This window comes from Hetaerina americana, unplaced genomic scaffold (genome assembly GCF_022747635.1).
Source record: "Hetaerina americana unplaced genomic scaffold, ioHetAmer1.1.p SCAF_3, whole genome shotgun sequence".
Lineage (NCBI taxonomy): Eukaryota > Metazoa > Arthropoda > Insecta > Odonata > Calopterygidae > Hetaerina > Hetaerina americana.
Window position 1 is genome coordinate 47,985,876 of NW_027286874.1, and position 20,633 is coordinate 48,006,508.

Here is a 20,633-nt window from a genome sequence, read left to right on the forward strand (position 1 = left end):
GTTTGAAATCAATATCAAAGCTTGAAATTATCAATATAAAAATAATTGCAGTATTTGTAAGAAATTCTGATCACCGCTAAGTAATCATTTGCCCTACTCTCTATCCTTTGGTTGATGATCCTGAGAACAACTTAAGCTGCCTGGGAAATCAAACTCACTGTTCTGTAGTCCTCACATGATATAGCCTTTACCTTTCTCGGAATAAGAGCTAAAACTGATCTCACAAAGTCTTCTGGCCAGAATCTGGTCCTGTAGTCCTCACATGATGTAGCCTTTACCTTTTTTGGAATAGGAACTAAAACTGATCTCACAAAGTCTTCCGGCCAGATTCCTTCCTCATAGATACTACGAATCAGTCCATACAGCTTCTTCCTCCCACATTTTTCTAAACCTTTTAGTAGTTCCACAGGAATGCTGTCTACCCTCACGGCCTTGTTTAGTTTCATCTCCCTTAATGCCCTTTCTATCTCATCATCGAGTATGCCTAGACCTAAGCTATCTTCCTCTACGTCATGTTCTCTTTTTATGTCTAACCTTGTTGGCCTAAGTTCTTTACCATGTAGTTCTTTTATATATTCCTTACATCTCTCTCGGATCTTTTCTATGTATTAAATAAAAAATAAATGAAATTGAAACAGCTGAAATACTAGGAATTTATATTAATACAAAACTAAACTGGGAGACCCACATCAGTCAGATCTGTAATAAACTGACTAAAGCTGTTTATATGTTAAGAAAGCTCGACTTTCACATTTCAAATAAGCATCAATGAACATTTTAACATGCCTTCTTTCAATGTCTTTTGAATTATGGTGTTGAGTTATGGGGTCATTCCCCACATTTAAATAAATTTGTTACCACAAAAGAGAGCTATTTGCTCTCTTGCTAATACACCATCACATGATTCCTGCAAGCCTTTCTTTATTAGGTATGGAATCATGACTGTATTTAATTTATACATCTTTAAGGCTCTGATTCATGTGAGAGTTAATCTAGAAACTTACCAATTAAGAGCTCACATCCATAACTACACTAAAAGGGGCAAAGCAAATCTAAATACTACTCATTATAGATTATCATCAACTTACAACACATTTCATAATGTGAACATATGACTGTATAACTATCCACCTACTCAGTTGAAGTTGGACTGTATCCAGAGTTTCAAGAATAGGGTATGTACCTGGTTGCTTATTCACCCCCTTTACTCATTTGATGAATTCTTTTGCGACAATCTTCATTCCATTTGAGAAATTATGTGTACATATTAAGCAATATTTATAATGATGACCTTTAATATGGTGTTACCATATTTCAAAATGAATAAAGTATTATTATTATTATTATATAAATGGAAAATTATTTTCAACATAGTTTTTCCAGCAAGCAAGAAGATTTGGCTGGCTTCATGAACTTAACTGTTTTCAAAATCACTAATTTAGGCATGGTATTTGTCACAGAGTAGTAGTGTGCACATTTAGTGACCTTAGAATCAACCAAGAAAGTTGCATCACTATCAAAGCCATCACTAGCCTCAAATAAGAGAGTTATCTCACCTCAAGTTTTGGAGCAGCAATTACACCATGATGTGGCACACTACACAATGTTTGTCTAGTATGGACCCTACTTACTCTTCTTATAGTTTCTAAATTATCATCATCATTTACCACTTCTTCCACTTCTGATGTAAGATAAATTTCTATGCCCAAAACATTTACCAATAAAACTTTTGGGCATACTTGCACCAATAATGTGTTGCAATGAAGACAAGGATTCACATAAGACACCTGAAATGAAAAGAACAAAGACCCTCATGCCAATTATTACCACAACAAAATGATTGTCATGAAAAAATATTATGTTATAATGAAGATTAAGATATACAGCCTGGCTTCTTTCACTGCCTAAAATTATCTAGAGTCATTGCAAAATATTCTTCTATAAATATTGATATCCTGATTAAACAAGTTCTGCACATAAAATTAAAAATACATCTTTATTTGCATGCAAAATTTGTTAAGTGTTTGTTTCGCTAGATAAAATTAACTAGAACATGAACTCTTCATTGCATTCCATTTTTCTCACTTTGTCTACTGTAAACTGTAACGGAGCATGTATTGTTGGTATAAATAAAACCATAAACACAGTAATCAACCTGAAGGTCGGTTTGGTAGGTGATCTTAGTTCACCCAGTACTAAGCCAGACGGCATGTGAAATTCACGCATCAGGGTAGGGGGGCCAGATCCTTTCCCTGTGCCAGTTATGGTTCCCAAGAAGATCTGGTACCCAAAAAATCACATAGCTTGGGTGGAGCTGCAGGTGCCCAGAGTCTTGCCTGGGAATCGAACCCAGGATCCTCCAGTCAGAAGTCTAATGCTCTACCCCTGGACTACCATGACCCACTAATGTTAGTATATGTTTGAAAAAAAAATGTCCAATGTTTGGATCCTGTTCCACATGAAAGAACATTTTAAGAATTAATATCCAAATGAAGGAGTCAATGTAATTATAAAGTAGCCAAAAAAAGACTGTTCTACAGACTCATTTTTTGGTGTTCCAGTTGTTATATAATAAGCATCAAAATGTGATGGACAAGGAGGATTATTAAGCTATCTAGAAAAAATTCTTCCATTCACTTTCGGCATTAGAGCTGCTTTTCTGCATAAAATAAAGTCGGCACAACATGAACTCTACGTGCTATTTCAATATTTGTGTTTATAATCTTTGGTCATTGCTGGTCACCATTTGGTGACTATCATTAAGATCTCACAAGATGGTAATTTTGATAGCAAAGATAGAACAAGCAATAGATAGAACTTGAGTGCTTGATATGTTACAATATTATGTTCTACTCTGACCATGTGGATTTATTATAACTAGTTCATTGCAAATTGATAGAAGTTTCCATTTACCGTTTTATTACTGCAGCATTACAAAATGTGTATGAGAGGTTTTTTGGAATGGAAATTTGATAACACTACTTAAAACATTGACATTTTTTACCTCTATAAACATGTACCTATAGAAAAAAGTCCAAAATTTTAATCTTTATATTAACATACACCATTGTCAACCTAATTCTAAATGTGAGGTACCTCTATACAATTACACCATATTTTTAGTATTTAACTATTGAAATCACCAAAATCAACTGTTAAAAAATATTCATACACGTTATTATGATACGGCAATGCATGCCATATAAATAATGTGGAGTCTAAAAAATATAAAATTAATCATTATTAATTATTTCAACTTTATGACCATCAATTAATGCTGTAAATATCGATGGTTAAATTCTGTAAACACTCTCAACATATCTGGTGAGAAAAGTTAAAAATTGGAATTTAATTTCCTGTTCCAGTTCATATAGCTTCGATTGATTCAACACTGTCTTATACTAGTTGAAATATACAATACCTCAATATCTGTTTGTGACAGAGGACCAGTGACCCAATCAATGCCATTGAACTCCTCCCCTACATATGGCCATCTTGGTTCTGGTTCCCTAAATGACTGCCTTAGTTGTTTCAGTACTTCTTCAATGCTAACGCCCTTTGAAATATTTATGCTTTGTTCTGCTTCTTCAAGATCCTTCTTCTTCAACATTTGGTAGGACAAGGGCACATCAAATCTATGCTGATCTCTGAAATATTTCATTAATAGAAATATACTAATGCATATGCAAAAAGATTTAAATATAATCATAAAAATCCATCCATTAACCAAAACTTTTATAATTTGGCTTTATGGAATTATAGGTTAACAAACTATGAAAAGACCAGAAAGCTTGTTATTTACTATGAGGGCATTGATAGCTGTTTACTGGAAATATTAAGGGATGAGAAGGAAGTTAGGACTCAAAGAGAAGGGCAGAAAGAATCTTGTGGTTGTATGACCACCATAGTGGCACCAAAAAAAGCCTGCTATCACCATTCCAACTCTACACTACTCTAGTGAAAGGGTCACCTTGATTTTTAAGAATCAGGAAAGAGCTCACCTCAATCCCTAATGCCAGTTGAATTAAAACAAATAGAAAATTTGAAACCAACTGATTACCACAAAATAGGCATTAAAATCCAGCATTATCGGCAGCTTTCCCAAAGGATGATTTGTTTGTTTGGGAATAATAATTTAACTAATGATTATTATCTACTCCTTTCCTTTTACAGAAGTCATTATTACATATTAGGTTTCAACACATATTTACTCCAAAATAGATATTAAATTATCAACATTGTCCTTTGTAATTTGATAGAAAATTTGCAACCTTGCTTGTCTGAGAAGATAAATAAAAAAAAGTTACATCAGAATATCCGTATCTTTTCCCAAGTAATGTACACTGGACCCTCATTATTATCATAATTTACTAGATCAAGTAAAACTGCTGAAATGGATGCCATTTGCCAGAGCTTCTGTGACTTGAACACTTTATGAAGCTTCATGCTAATTGGCATGCAGCAATTAATTTTCATCAACATGCAATATACCACTACAATTTTTTTTTTCAATTTGAACACAGCCTAACATTTCACATGCATGCAGTGTGTCTACTGTACTTACTCTAAGTTAAACGTTAAAACATGGCTAGTTTCTGTTGTGCCGGGACAATATAGCTCTTGATCAGTCCCTCTTCCCTTTGCAACAGTATGCATTGTCACTCTCATGTCTGGAGTGGCTACTTCAACTTCCGCACTTATGGGTAAAAATGATCTCACAGCAAACAGTGGGCTCAGGACCACCTATGGAGATCAACTTGGCATGTATATCTTTTGCCTAATTTAGGTTTCCATTAAAAATACCAATAACAATGAAATCAGACAAAAAATGCTACTTTAAAATCGTCTGGGTAGTTGGATTTCCAAAAACAAGCACCAAGATTAGGTATATCACCCTGATGAAATAAGATAATTTGGAACTCTTAAAAGAAATATCAAAATTAACTTAAATATTACATTTCACTGAAACTTACCAAAATTCTACTAATATTTTCTACTTTTTGGTACACCACCCGGCACCACACACAATAGTAATGGTTTCTTTCATGTAGAGGAACTGAAACATGATAATGAAAATATTCACTAATTATGAGGTTTGCCAGTACAAAATTCACTAATTGCAACATCAAATTTTGATAACATTGTAGCAAATACGAGAAGATGAACTTCAGCACAGTCATGTTATATCAAGCACATAATTAGAGAGAGACAAAAAAAATATTTACAGTAAACATCTAGTTAATCGATTCTAGAGAACACATTCACGTAGAACTTAATAAAGCAGCTACTTAATCCGAAATACATCTTTAAAAAATCACAATAATCAAAAGATTTAAAGTTCTTAATTCAAATCAATTTACCTTTCACTGGGTATGGAACAAAGCCTCTCTTGCATTCAGGCAATAAAGGAATTTTTCCAGACCAAGCCCCATTTGTTAATGCATCACTTGTTCCTTGGAATCTTATCCTGAAATATGAATCTTTAGTAGAGGTGAGCAATGGAGGAAGAATTGATGCAGGAGTACTTTTGGCACCAACTGGTACCACCAGGGCTTGAGTGACTTCTTTTTTTTCTTGTTTCTCCTCTGCTGTACTACAGTCATCATCCAGCTGCCAACTGACAAAAGGAATTTGTAGGTCCACTGGCTCCATCAATAGATTGGTCACTATTAGCTGCCCCAAGATGGTTATCTAAATTTTATGGGACAAAATTGTTTTAAAATAAAGATATGTACTTAAGGTTAGTCCTAAAAATAAAATTTCAAAATAAAGATACTTTTAACTCATTTGTTCCAGTAACCAAATATAATATGTTTTAACAAGGATTAACAGTCTGAATTACTTCAATATCATTGGAGACATGGAAAAAATATTTTTGAAAATAACTTCATAGTTCGAAAGTAAAATAATAAGACTTCTCTTCAGAGATATCCCTGCCAATGTCAATGATCGAAGAACATAGGAGGGGTGCAGTACAATAAAGAGTAATCCTAAATTTATTTATTCACATAAGTTATTGCTAAAATATTTATGCTATGTCACCTCTATGCGAGGTGAGATGGAAAGATAGTGGGGATTACTGGAGTGATAAGTATAGAATAATATACAGCGGTGGGGACGAGAGCCAACGAGGGGTTGCCATAGTATTAAATGAAGAGGTAGGAAGAAGCGTAGTCAACATAGAGTAGGTAACGGATAGAATACTACTAGTAGAGATAAAAGCAGAACCGACGAACTTTGTTATTATTCAGGTATTATACATGCCACCGAGAAACCATAAGGAAGAAGAGGTCGATAGGATATACAATCAGTTAGAGGACAATCGCGTGTGTTCCTGCAGGGAAACATTTGATAGTGATGGGGGATTGGAATGCGACAGTAGGCGAAGGAAGAGATGGTGACGAGGTCGGGGACTACGGTTTAGGCACGAGGAATGACCGCGGGGAGAAAGCAGTTGAGTTCTGCAGGAGACAGGGGTTAGTCATCACCAACACTTGGTTTAGACACCACAAAAGACGCAGGTATACATGGAAAATGCCAGGTGACTCAGGAAGGTATCAGCTAGATTATATCCTGGTTAGACACAGGTTTAGGAACAGTATGGTAAATTCGCACAGCTTCCCGGGAGCGGATGCGGACTCTGACCACAATTTATTGGTTATGAAATGTAGCGTCCGTTTCAAAAAGATAAGGCAGGGGCGGCGAGTCAGAAAATGGAATGCAGAAGCATTAAATAGTTTGAAAAGGAAGGAATACAAACAGGCGGTAGAGGAAATCATGGAGGATGGTAAAGAGCTAAGTACTATTGAAGAAAAATGGGAATGTATCAAGAAAGGGTTGTCTAAAGCCGCAAAAGACACTATTGGAACCATTAACGCTAAAAGGACTAGGAAACCATGGATCACGGATGAGATGATTACAAAGATGGATGAGCGGCGAAAATGGAAGAATGTCAATACAGAATTAGGCAAAATGAAGTACAAAGAATTGAACAATAAATTGAGGCGGGCAACAAATAAAGCCAAGGAAGCATGGTGGAAGATGCAGTGCGAGGATATGGAAAGTCTGCAGAGGAAGGGTGAAATCGGTGCGCTGTACAGCAAAGTTAAATCTTTATCAGGAAGTAAGAAACGGAGATCAACGATAGCAGTTAGAAATAAGGCGGGTAAGGTAATAGTTGACGCAGGGAAGATCCAAGAGAGATGGAAGGAATATATAGAAGAACTGTATAGTAAAGAGCTTAGACTTACAAAGTTAGACATAGAAAAGGAACATGAAGTAGAGGAAGATAGCTTAGGTCCAGGCATACTAGACAATGAGATAGGAAGGGCATTAGGGGAGATGAAACTAAATAAGGCCGTGGGGGTGGATAACATTCCCGCGGAACTTTTAAAAGGCTTAGGAAAATGTGGGAGGAAGAGGCTATATGGGCTAATCCGTAGTATTTATGAGGAAGGAATCTGGCCGGAAGACTTTGTGAAATCAGTTTTAGTTCCTATTCCGAAAAAGGTAAAGGCTTCATCATGTGAGGACTACAGGACAATTGGTTTGATATCCCACGCAGCTAAGGTTGTTCTCAGGATCATAAAAAAAAGGATAGAGAGTAGGGCAAATGATTACTTAGGAGATGATCAGTTTGGGTTTAGGAAGGGGAGAGGTACGCATGATGCCATTGCAGTAATGAGATTATTAATCGAGGGGAATATAGAACACAACCAGGAGGTATTTGCCTGTTTCGTAGATTTCGAAAAAGCATTTGATAGAGTGAATTGGGAAAAACTAATGGGTATTCTGCAGAAAATAGGAATAGATTGGAGGGAAAGGAGGCTAATCCGCAACCTGTACATGTCTCAGACTGCTCAGGTACAAGTGGGGAATGGGGAGTCAGGTTGGGCAGTGTTAGGAAGAGGTGTAAGGAAGGGTTGCCTTTTATCACCGTAACTGTTTAACCTGTATGCAGAGGAAATGATTAAAGAGGCATGGGAAGAACTGGAGATAGGAATGAAGGTGGGCGGAAAATTCGTAAAATCAGTTAGGTTTGCTGATGACCAGACTTTAGTTTGTCAGTCAGCCAAGGGGCTGCAAGCATTGCTTAGTGAATTGGAAATTCAGTGCGACAGGTATGGGATGAGAATCAATATTAATAAAACAAAGGTTAAGCGATTCTCTAGAAAGAAAAAGGCTAAGCTAAACATTAAAATAGGAGGACAAAAACTAGAGCAGGTAGAACAGTTTACGTATCTCGGTAGTGTTTTGGACCGACACGGTCAAAGTGGTAAGGACGTAAGGAGAAGAATTGCGCTAGGCAAAGAGGCTTTCACAAGGAGGAGGGAGTTGATGACGGGGACGTTGAGTAGGGATGTTAAGAAATGACTCATAAAAACTTTGGTATGGAGCGTAGCTATGCACGGCGCGGAAACGTGGTCATTGAAACAGGAGGATAGATGTAGACTGGAGGCTTTTGAAATGTGGGTGTGGAGAAGAATGGAGAAGGCGAAATGGACAGAGAAGAAAACAAACGAGGAAGTACTTGGTATGGTGGGCGAAGAGAGGGGTTTGTTGGGAGAAATCCTATGGAGGCAGGAAAAGTGGCTGAAGGGGGTATTGACCTGACCGGCAGTGGGATGTTGAAGACTGTAATTGAGGGGAGAATGTTAGGCAAACGAGGAAGGGGAAGGAACAGGATAGGGATGTTGGATGGGATGAAGGGAGGAAGAAAGTACTCAGAGCTGAAGAGGGACCTGATGTAGAGTAGGATGTTGTGTTTTGCTAGGGGCCACAAATTATTTAATTAATAATTACGTCCCTCCAAAAACCTACCTTAACCGGTAGATTACCTAATAATAATAATAATAATAATAATGTCATAAGATGGCTGTTCAAAAGGTCCTATCACTTTTTTATCACAAAAATATACTTCACTAAACAAAGGATTGGTCAGGGTCCCCCTTAAGTCTCCTCCCCAACATATACTCTAATATTCAAAAAGTAAAAGCCCCAAAGGAGGTTTTTACTTTTTGAAAGAGTCCTGGAATGCTCAAAGTTTCTCCGTTGAATTTTTCCATTTATCTCTGGAATGGTGGAAAATCTTTTTCCTTTGAATGGGGTTTTTAGTTTAGGGAACAGAAAAGTTACATAGGGCCAGCTCTGGTGAGTAATTTGGGTGGGGAATCAAAGCGGTCTTGTTTATGGCTAAAAATTCATGAGTTGTGAGAGACGAATGAGCCTGCATTTTGCCATTGTAAACAGATCACTCGCTGCTCCTAAGTTTGGGCCATTTTTGCCTGACTACCTCTTAGGCATTTCATAAGCCCCAGTGTTGAATGTCTGGCCTTTAGTTAGGAGTTTGTGATGCACAACCCCCTTTGAATAAAAAAAGTCAACATCATCTTGATATTCGCGTGAACTTGTCACGCCTTTTTAGGGCTCATCCTCTTCAACTTGATGTTGTTTCTGGTCTGCTATCATCAGGCGAGGCATGAATTTGGCCCCGACTTGATTCATCCACAATTTTACTTATGGGATTTCATAGCATGAACCAATCGAGATGCAATAATCTTCTCCAAGTACCCTGACTGTCAAACATAGATTTGAGATCGTTCACTTTCTCGATGTGGGGGTCATTAGTCAGTGTTGATGGTCTTCCGGAATGCTTGTCGTCTTCCACTGATTGCCGCCACTTTTTCAGCCAGGTACAGCATGGATCTCATTAACACGTGGTACATTTCATAGCATCCTCACCATAAGCCTTGGTAATCAACTCAAAAGTTTCCGTTAAGGATTTGCAGAGTTTCACACAGAATTTCACAGAACAAAACTGCTCGTTAAAAGAGCTTATTTCTGCAGATCCAATTTTTTGCTGCACTCCATTATCACCCCTTCACATAAACAGCCATAACTTAATCAACAAAGTGGTTGAAGGCTGTTACTTAGTTTTCGTGAACACAACTCCACCAAGCAGATTAAAAAATAAACAACCGGAGGTGTTCTATCCAAAAAGTTCAGGAACCTTTTGAACAGACCTCGTATTGGTCGGTTAATGTGTAATTAATATGTTTCATTGACTTGACTTAAGTATTGTAACAGCAGCAGTCATTAAATAAAACAGTTTCTGGCGTCACTTGATGTAAATTCTTCATATTGAAATTTAAAAAGTGTTTCAAATTTAATTTCAACAGCAGTCATTGTAAATTTAAACTTATTCAATTTACCTATGCCAACAATGGAGATAACATATGACAAGCAATACACCACATTGAAATTTTGCTTTCACCTGTACAAATCAACAACTGAGGCCAATGCAATACTACAAGAGGCTTATGAAGAGCCTGCTCTTCCCTATAGGACAGCTAGAAGATAGTTTAAAATTTTTTAAGATGGAAGACAATTAATTTCAAAGGAAGGGGCACCCAAAGCTCCTGTCACTGCTCCTATGGAAGCAAAAATTAATGCCACTGCTGCTATTATGAGAGAAGAATGTCAAGTAATACTGATAGCACCATCAGAAATATTGATAATTTCAATGGGACATCCCATACTTTGGCAACAGAAAAACTGTACATGAGATGTGATTGTGTGAGGTAGGTTCCAAGACTATTCATTCAACATAACAGGATGCTAGTGTACAGATTTGTTCACAGCTGAAGTTAATGTCACAGGATGATGAGTTTTTCCTGAAGGTGAATTGACTCGCCACAGAATTTCAATCCTGACAGCAAAATGCAAAGCTTTGTGCGGAAATCTCTAGCATCACCAACACCAAAAAAGTCAAAGATATGGCTTCCGCTGGGAAAGTTGTGATATCATTTTCCCACATTCAGGGAATGTGTTTCAGCATGTCGCACCAGCACACACAACTGGAAATTAAGCACATTAATGAGGTGTCCTAAAAATTCTTCCCGGCCATTTTAATCACAAAAGACTACATTTCAAAGCAACAGATTGGGCACTGCACCATGATAATGCAGGCCTGCATATCAAATAATGTTTTCAAACACCTCACAAAAATAAATGTAGTGTGTGTTCCATGTTACACCTATGTCCCAGACTCATATGGCCTTTTCCAGTTCCTCACTGTGAGGAAACATTTTCATGGAAAGTGTTTCCTCACATTACCAGCAGCAATGGTCAAGGCTGGTGAGGCAATTTGAAGGACCTATCAAAAAATGGCTTCCACCGTGTCTTAAAAGACTGGAAAATTGCATTCAATTGGGATTACTTTGAGAAGGAGAATTAAAATTTGGAGAATCACCAAAGGCAAGTTGTTAAAAAATCTGGATGATAAATCTAAAGCTGCCACAATGAAAGATGGAAAATGGATTCTTTGAAAAGATTTAAAAATTGAAATAATGCAGCAACAAGGAATCTCACATTCTGGAAGATCACCTGCATGATATCAAAGGTACTAAGTACATGAGTATTCTGCTCAGCTTCAGGTTCTCATTCCAATGTAAGATTCTTAAAATATTCTGATGCAACAAAAAGTGCAATGACTTTAAAATGGTTAAAAAAACACAAGCAAACACAAGGTGCTGCAAAATTCTAAAGATTTTCCTCTGAATTTTGATCATACTTGTTTAAGCATCGGACCCATTCCCAGCATTTTTCTACCAATTAGCACAAGAGTACAGGAGTTTTTAAATTATTAAAAACCAACCTTCAATAGTCAAAAAATTAATATCTCCTGTCTCATATGCCCTTGAACTCTACAATACAAAAGATTGATCAAGAAATTCGCAGAAGTGGACAGCAGATGAAATGTCCATCAGTGGTAGAATTAATATTTGTCAAAAGTGAATAACTAATATCCTAAATTATAACCAAATACAATTAATACTATCCTTCCAAAGGTACACAAAAACATTTTTGATGCTTACAGTGTATGTAATTATGTACCTACACAGCCAGTGGCCAATGGCACCCTGTAGCCAACACAACCAAATCACAAGTATTCTGATACATTTTCATAACTCATGTATCCACATACACCATAGCCAATTCACCCCTGTACTCACAAAATGCACCCCTGTAAGCACCAATACACTTGATCATTTTTCTTTTCAGAACTGTTTAATTACACCTAATGCCTTATAATTGATACCCTATGTCTTTCATAGATGATAACCCAGTGCAAGGGTAAAAAGAGGCAAAACAATTTCCACTTTCCCGATTATTTATGCCACCGTAAAGTTAAGACCTGGGGTTGACAGTATTAGCCAGCAGTTTTCTAATATGAAAAGAATATGTATACATTTTTCAGAGTGAATACTAATAGGTAAGGGTCTCCTGAACCTGAATTGAGTTATCTTTTTGTTTAAAGCCTAAATTTAGTCTAAACTAGCCTTTAAACTAATGAGATTGTATTATCCACCTCAAAGTGCATTCAGAGCCTTCCTGCTAATGGATAAAACAGACATTTCATTTTAAGATGATGAGTGCTTCTGTTTTGAAGAAGATAATGAAAGTTTAAGGAAAGTGGTGGACAACAACAAGAAATATCTGGACATCTTGCATTTGTTATAGGACAAATCAGAGTGCACGGTAACATGTTCAATGAATGACCATTGTTAAACAAATGCTTATCAGACACAATGCTAGCATTAAATTAAGTACAGTTTACTTTCAGTTATCTACGCTAATGGATGCATGACGAAGCAAGTAAGACAAAGAGAGATAGTTGAAAAAAAACAGATATGGTTGCGATATAAAAGAATATGTGAAAAAAACAAATATGGTTGCGATATAAAAGAATATGCATTGAAAATCTCCTTTTTCATTCCACGTGATTAATTTGAATTTTTAGCAATGGAAAGCACATTTTTTCTGATAGTTGGACCATTTTAGAAGGGTAGAATCATAGTTTAACAAGGACACAGAACTACGATAAAGTGAATAGCAGAACGTATTTTTCTTGGAAAGCTAAACCAATCATGTAGCCAACTAAAACAAATGACTGGCAAAAATTGAAATTTAATAATGGATCACTGTTATGAATTCATATTCATAAAATAATGCATTGCAGATAATTTATGACTTACTTGTTGCATAGTAAAACTATGTTTTTGCTTGCCTTAAAGAAGAATATGGAATTCTCATGACCAATGAATGCAAGGGAAACAATAATCAGAAGTGCAGATATACAAAAGTGTTTAAATTAAAATATTAAATATTATCACCAAATTCATATTTTGTGAAATAAAAAACTTTTAAGAAAGCCCAGGTATTTCAAAATTGTATTTTTTTTAAAGTTAATTAAAATTTCAAAGTGCTAGGAAGAGAGTATTACAGATAAGCCGCAAAATAGATGATCCACAAACATGTGATCAAGAGTTAACTGTTTTGAGCACTTTTTGGTTTGCTGGGGTAATAAGCAGCCCACAATGGAAAAACTTAAGTAACCAGTTACTTAAATAACTGGGATGGTTAAAAGGCAATGAAAATATGTTTTATCATATAATTGCAGAAAATTTTTTCATTACAAAGCCATTAACATGAACAACACAAAAGTGAGAAAACATTTACTCACTTTTTTCTGGGTTGCAGACAATGATTCAACATTAATGAAGAGATTAACATCTGGGTTGTCTTTATGCCATTTACACAGTTTTGTACCTTCATAGTCAATGCATAGGGGCAGTGTACTAATCCATTTTCCGTTCTTCTCTATTGCAAAGGTTAACACCTGGAAAATATAAACATAACAGAAATTAGTTTATACATTCTTATACATTATGTTTACTGTACAAAATTGAATACATTACTCTATATGCATCCAATCGGACCAATCCAATTTGCAAGTGAAATATAAAATTGTAGGTGACAATGAAGCATATATCATTTATGATGAGCAGTAAATAGGTAAAGGTGTTTACTCCACACTCCTCTTCAAATTCCCTTTCGTTATCCAGGTTTCCCAAGAAATTTTTTTGAGTTTTCAACAATTTTTTACAGGTTTCCCTAAATTCTCCACTTAAACAAGAATGCTCATAGCATTGAAGGAACCACTAATCGCGTAGCATTAAGGCTTCTATCTACAATCACTAATCAATGTAAAACTAGAACATAACTCACAATCACTATTCCAAATATTGGTTAATCACCACCACTTAACTCCTGAGATGACAGAATAGTCAAAATAGTGGAAAGCAAAGGGCGAACCTGCTCCAAAAAAGGTGAAGACAATTCCATCAGCCGGGAAGGTGATGGTGACTGTTTTATGGGATAGGCATGGAATTATATTCATCAGTTATCTTCAAAAAGGTAAAACAATAATGGGAAAGAATTACACATCATAAATTGACCAGCTGAAGGTAGAAATAGCAAAAAAACAACTTTTAAAGAAGAAGATAGGGTTCTTTTCTTTCAGGAAAACGCACCTGCTCACACCTAGGCAGTTGCCATGGCTCAAATTAAGGAATTACACTTTGAATTGGTGGCCCACTCATTTAATTCATAAGATCTGGTCCCCAACAACTTTTTCCTGTTTCCAAACCTCAATATTTCACTTGGAGAACAGAGCTTTTCCTTGGATGAGGAGGTTATCGCATTCGTAAATGACTATTTTACAGAGAAAGATCTCAAAATGGTAAGTCAACAATCAAAACACAATATCAATGGCTCAGTTGGGGTTTGAACGGTAATTCCTGAGTTAACTGAAAGGCTTGTTTCCTACTGAGCTGCATGGTTCAACTTAAATCATGAGCAGGTTTCAAATTGGAAAAATAAGCTCAAAATTAGCTGTAGGTTCAGATCATTTTATAAACTATTATGGTGGTTCAATCCACTGAAATCATTATAATGACTGCCCATTTATGGTTTGAGGGCATAGACAGTTTCAGTGTAATACAATTTTTTTGAAAAAATTAAAATATGACATTAGTGGAAGTAGGTATACAACCAGTAGTAACAGTAATGTCCGAATATCAAAATCAAAAAACAAGTTACACAAGAACTAAGCCACCCTGATCCTAGTTTAATAGAGTTAATTAAATGATCTGAGTCTACAGCTAATTTTCAGCTTAGTTTTCCAATTTGAAAGCTTCTCAATGTTTAAGTTGAACCATGCTACTAAGTAGATAACAGACCTTTTAGCTAACTCAGGGATCACAGTTCAAACCCCAACCAAAACAGATGCTATGTCATCATAGTTGACTTTCCATTTTCACTTTGTAGTGCTATGTGACCTCAGTCATCAGTCACCTTAAAATTTGCAACTGCAACTTATTGCAGAGATGAACATTTGAACATTCAAGACTTGAATGAAAGCTCAGAGCTGGAATAAGAATAAAAAGGATTGCAATTACTGATATCTTTATTTCCACCGCAATGTAACTGAATACAATAATACAAATCCCAAATGACTTCATTATATAACTAATGCTCAAGTCTCGTGACAACTCTCCTGGTCATTGATGTATTTTTTTCTAGTCCAATAAGGCAAATACATTTTTCACAACTACTTGAGCCAGACTAATGTACCTGGAAGAACGATGCACCCAAAAGTTATCATATATTGTAACCATAGTGTCCAGCAGAAAATTTCAATTTATTTAACTGTGAGGCATATAAAAAATTTATAAACTGTAAGATATTGTTGCAAATTATATGGAACATTTAAGAAGTTCAAGAATGTACAAGAATGTTTTCAGCACCATTCATTAGATGCTAAGAAGAGCACATGCAGAACAGTACATATATACAGGTATGCATAAGAGATAAATGCAAAAGAAGTATGTAATAGTAGGTTAATATAAATAATTATTGAAAGAATGGAAATTAACTTTCATTGTATAAAATAAGGCTAATCTTTGACTATCTGGCCCAGATTTTAACAGCAACAAGATTAATAGAACATCCAAACAACAGACAAACAATGGGTGTGACATGATGGATATTCTCCCAAAATCTCTCTCATAAAGCTGCTCATTCAACGCCAACAAAAGGCTAGCAAAAGGTAATATTTTTTCACAAATAGATTTGAACAGCAGAGTTCAAGAAGAAACTTCCAGTAGATATGCTAAATTTAGAAAAACAAGGTTCTCTTTTCTACATGAAGTTGAACCATTAATAGCTTTCTTCTACAATTATGATGTGTATGAAGAATTACCACAGGAGAAAAACATAATGCCTTTAATTTAATTCCATCAATAATAAGGGCTGCTTTGACAATAATGAATGCATTTTAAGGATCTAAATAATTAAGTTTATCAATGAATAATACATGTACTTATAGTTTCATTACAAACCTGTTTCAGAGTCTGTGAGAACCACGAATAAAAATGGCACCGTCGGCTACATATTTGAATGCTCTCTCTGGAACCTGCCTGGCCAAAACGGATTGATTGCATTGTGTCATTGCATATTAAGTATCTGGTAACCAGAATCATACACCTGAAAAAATAAAGTAACACATATGAGCTGAGTGAGAATAAAACTCTAAAATAACACTAGGATGAATTCATTCACCGAGGACTATTTTCTGCACTTATTTATTGTCATTCATTTATTCTCTGCATATATTAACACATGGTGTAATATCTTTCTGAGGCAGGAAAATTTCCTACTTATTACCTCAATTTGTTAAACTTTTAGCAAAGTAATTTTATTTTTATACAGATATTTTGTTTTTCTCATCCAAAAAGGTCTCATAACTACAGTGCATGTATTGCAATATTCATAAATAATGAAAATTATCAGCATATTTTACAGTATTAATGGGGACAATGATATATAGGAATCCTGCAAAGGAATGGTACATATATGCATGTGCTAAAAAGTGTGACACCATGTAGTAGTAGTATTTAGGGGAGGCGACCGACAGCTGAGGTCATTTGCGCCATTGGGATGGACAGGAAAGGATGAAGGGTGGAGAGAAACCTGGCGTTGGCATTAGCCTACTCTTTGCGAAAGGCGCCAAGGGGTCCGCAGCTTAACGCCCCATCCGACGGACGGCGTACTCACTCAAAGTGCCCTCCACAAAGCACCTCAAGTAGGGATCGAGATACCGCTGAAAAATAATCAACACCGCCGGGATTTGAACCCGAGCCCTCTTGGTGGGAAGCCAGTACGATAGCCACCGCACCAATCCCGGTCCCCGACACCATGTAACTTAATTCAAAATGTAGTCAGAGTGCCAACAGGTACAGGTACATACATACTTTTTGCAACAAGCACTTATTTATTTAATGACTTTGTTGGGGTAAGATTGGCACTTAATAGTCCCATTTTCCAACTATACTTTAAATATTACATTGGAGGCAATTACGAACACCATTTTCATTGATATTTGCCAAAATTAAGTCTGACTCTTGAAATATTTCAATTTTTAAGGCTTAAATTGGAATCCACAAGGTGCAATACAAGAAATTTCTTCATATCTTGCCAAAAGTTTACGGTATGCAATCAATGTATATGCATTTGTAAGAAGTTTTTCTTACCTGCTATTTGAAGCTGCTTTTTCATCTTCAGACATTGATTTAAGAACATCCTTCCATAGCTGCATGGACATGAAAAATGTATGGGCAGGAGCTGCTCCAAAATGGATTGTCACAGGTTTGCAAAAAATGTTGAAAGCTGCAGTTTTGAACTCTGAGCTACCAGTATCTATTAAAGTCATCTGCGCCTATGATATACAAATTAAGTTTCAATAATGAGATTACATTTATTGCTATGACGGCAGAAATTATTTTTAAGAGACTTTGTACTTGGATAAAATCATTCGTGAAGTGTCCTCTACCAAACTACTCAGGAACTACCAGTTTTCCAGAATGGTAGACACCATTATTGAGTAAAGAATGGAATGATTAAATTTCTTTACTCTATAATACCATGCATTTGTAAAAAGCAAATTACTTACTAAATAACAATCATCATGATTCTAAATAAACATAGTCATAATATTTATTTATCATCAGATGATAATATACCACAAAATTTGTCATAAAATATTAAAAGCACAGAAAAGAGTACCCATTTTCATAATTATATCCATTTTACTTGAATAACAAGTCCCTAGGGTCAGTCTCGAGAAATTCATAGACAGTAAAAAGGCTTAGCTGATAGCCAAAAAAAAGCTTCTGAATGCTGAAATAATAGTGCACCATGCAGAAGAAGGTAGTTCAGTAAACAGTGATGCATTACACAGACTCCTGGGTCTTAGCCAAGGGAGAATATGATGAATTGATCAAATATCTGTTTCTTATTTTGAGTATAAATCATTATGTTGATCCATTTATCAATTAATAACAATAAGAAGGACATCCGCGACATTAAATATCCACAATAAAACAATGTGGCATTTAATGATTAAATCCATACTTCATGCCACCCACATTGGGAAATTCCAAACATTTTCTTAATAAATATTTTACAGAGTACATGGTGCATTACTAGGAGCATTGCTCATAACAGGTATAATCCTTTTTTGGATTTTGAAGATTATGCCCAGATAGGAAGGAGAACCTGAAAAGAAAATACTAAAAGTAACACAAAAATAAAATTCATCATAATAAATAGGTATAAGGACCACAAAATTTACAGAATGTCTAATATTTCTTATGTGGGACTTAACTTTAATTTCTATTTGATTTGAAATGTGTTCCTCTACGAGATGTTAATATTCCACTACTTGCTTGAGAGAATGTTTACATGTAACAACCTGCATTAATTAGTGGGACTGTGATTTCCCACACAGAGAGTTATTCGCATGACGAGCAAAAATATTTGTCTCAAAAATGACTTGTTTAACGAGCATCTTTTCATAAAGCGAGTGACAAGGAGAAAATTTCACGGATTCATAGCACAACTGCTAATGCAGTTTGTCTCTAGCAATCGTTCCACCAGTATCTTAGCATCGCCAGCAATCACACATTTTTTCCAAACTTACGTATAAACATAGGTTTTTTTGGGCAAATTTTAATAATATTTTGTGCTAATAGTTTTAAAATTGACCCCTAAGGAAAGTCCGTCAGAAGAAAACCATAAGTGAATAAAAATAAAAAATAACAGTTGAAACGATAAGCAGTCATTGAAAATCAAAAAGAAGGTGTGAGCATGGCTGATCTATTACAAACATCAATAATCGGTTGACAAATGAACCATTGGCCTTTTCTTCAAGTACAAGACTATGGAGATGGATGCTTCAAAGAGAGTGACTAGAGTATTTACACAACAATTACGTATTCTCAACCATATTGAAAGGTCACTTTTCATATGCATTAAGGAAAACAAATTGTAATGCAACTCAATTAATGAAAATATAATTTGTGAGAAGGGGAAAGTGATTTTCGCCGATCTCATTGATAAGATGTCTGAATAATCAATGACCAAACAAGTAGTTAAAGGGAGCCATAAGTGGTTCGAGAAGTAAAGGAGAAGAACCATTACAGATGAGGATGTATTGCCTGAGCAACAGGCTATGAAAAGTATTCTCAAATTGCTATTTTGCACAAATCCAAGTGGAAATTTGAAAATTAAATCCCTGCTTATTTACATTCAGAAACTCCATGAGCCTTCAAGAAGTGTTTAGCTCAAAACAGTAGGTTAAATGAGATGTGAAGGTCACCTGAAACTTTTGCATCATACCATGTGTATTACGCATTGCCCTAATAAGGCAATGGCAATGCAAACCATAAATGTAATTAACTATCATTTTTAGTTGCATTTTTGCCAAAATTTGAAACATTGGCAAAAACAAATGCCTCTTTCAGAAAGACAGCTTTCTAGTTTAATTTATCTTTTTTTGCACGAAACAAATCATCGTATTTTACATAATATATGTAAAAATTTGTATCACTGAATGAGTTTTTCGCTTGACCAGAAAGATTGAGGAATGGATTATGCTCTAAAATATTTTATCATAAAAGCATTATTATCATTTGGTAATTTGATTCAATACTACAATTTCATTTGCTATATAATGGCCTCAAGACTTGGTGTCCTGAGTATTGGGCAAAAGTTAATGATGACATTTATAGACTTTTTTGATGAATTATATCACATCTTGGGAGTAATATACGTCAACTTTTCTATTCCTGACTTTTCAGGTCTCTATGCACATGTTTAATTTAAATCACTTTTGAGAGTTAATGAATACATTTATACCTGGAAATATTTGTTGGACGTTTTCGCCTCCAACAATTTTCGTAAATTATAATAATAATAATAATACATTTATTTGTCCGGAGATTTGTTGCATATTCATACATACACAAATATAGGACACGTCAAATATAATTTTCACAATTTCACAATAGAAGAGATACAATATATATATATATACATACCAATACACTAGTATAATTACATATCAATTGTTTAAGCCGGAATTGACGCATTGCGACAATTCAAGGTATTCATTTACAGAATAGAACATATTATTTTTTAAAAGGTTAAACAGCTTTTTCTTGAAAACAGGTACTTTTGTTTCATATTTGATTTCATGGGGAAGTTTATTGAATAACCTTAAGCCCATTGCTTTGGGCCCATGGGCAGTATTGTGTGTCCTGACAAATGGTTGGTGCAGGTCATTGCAGGTCCTTGTGTAGTGACTATGGTAATTGTGGTTGGACTTGTAATGGGAAATATTACCCTTTGCATGTAAGATGACATTAAATATATATATGCAAGGTACTGGT

The 20,633-nt window shown here is 35.4% G+C and overlaps 1 protein-coding gene across 1 annotated transcript in view; it reads right to left on the bottom strand.

Annotated features, from left to right (window-relative positions):
* Positions 1 to 20,633, bottom strand: part of LOC139691026 (intermembrane lipid transfer protein VPS13B-like) — a 131,958-nt gene that overhangs the window by 19,734 nt on the left and 91,591 nt on the right. The window contains exons 38-45 of the mRNA XM_071588744.1: positions 17,436 to 17,620; positions 16,245 to 16,389; positions 13,526 to 13,681; positions 5,361 to 5,691; positions 4,974 to 5,056; positions 4,565 to 4,743; positions 3,422 to 3,647; positions 1,557 to 1,787 (exon numbers count right to left, since the gene is read on the bottom strand). Coding sequence (XP_071444845.1) covers positions 1,557 to 1,787; positions 3,422 to 3,647; positions 4,565 to 4,743; positions 4,974 to 5,056; positions 5,361 to 5,691; positions 13,526 to 13,681; positions 16,245 to 16,389; positions 17,436 to 17,620 — 1,536 coding nt within the window. The remainder of the gene's footprint in view (positions 1 to 1,556; positions 1,788 to 3,421; positions 3,648 to 4,564; positions 4,744 to 4,973; positions 5,057 to 5,360; positions 5,692 to 13,525; positions 13,682 to 16,244; positions 16,390 to 17,435; positions 17,621 to 20,633) is intronic.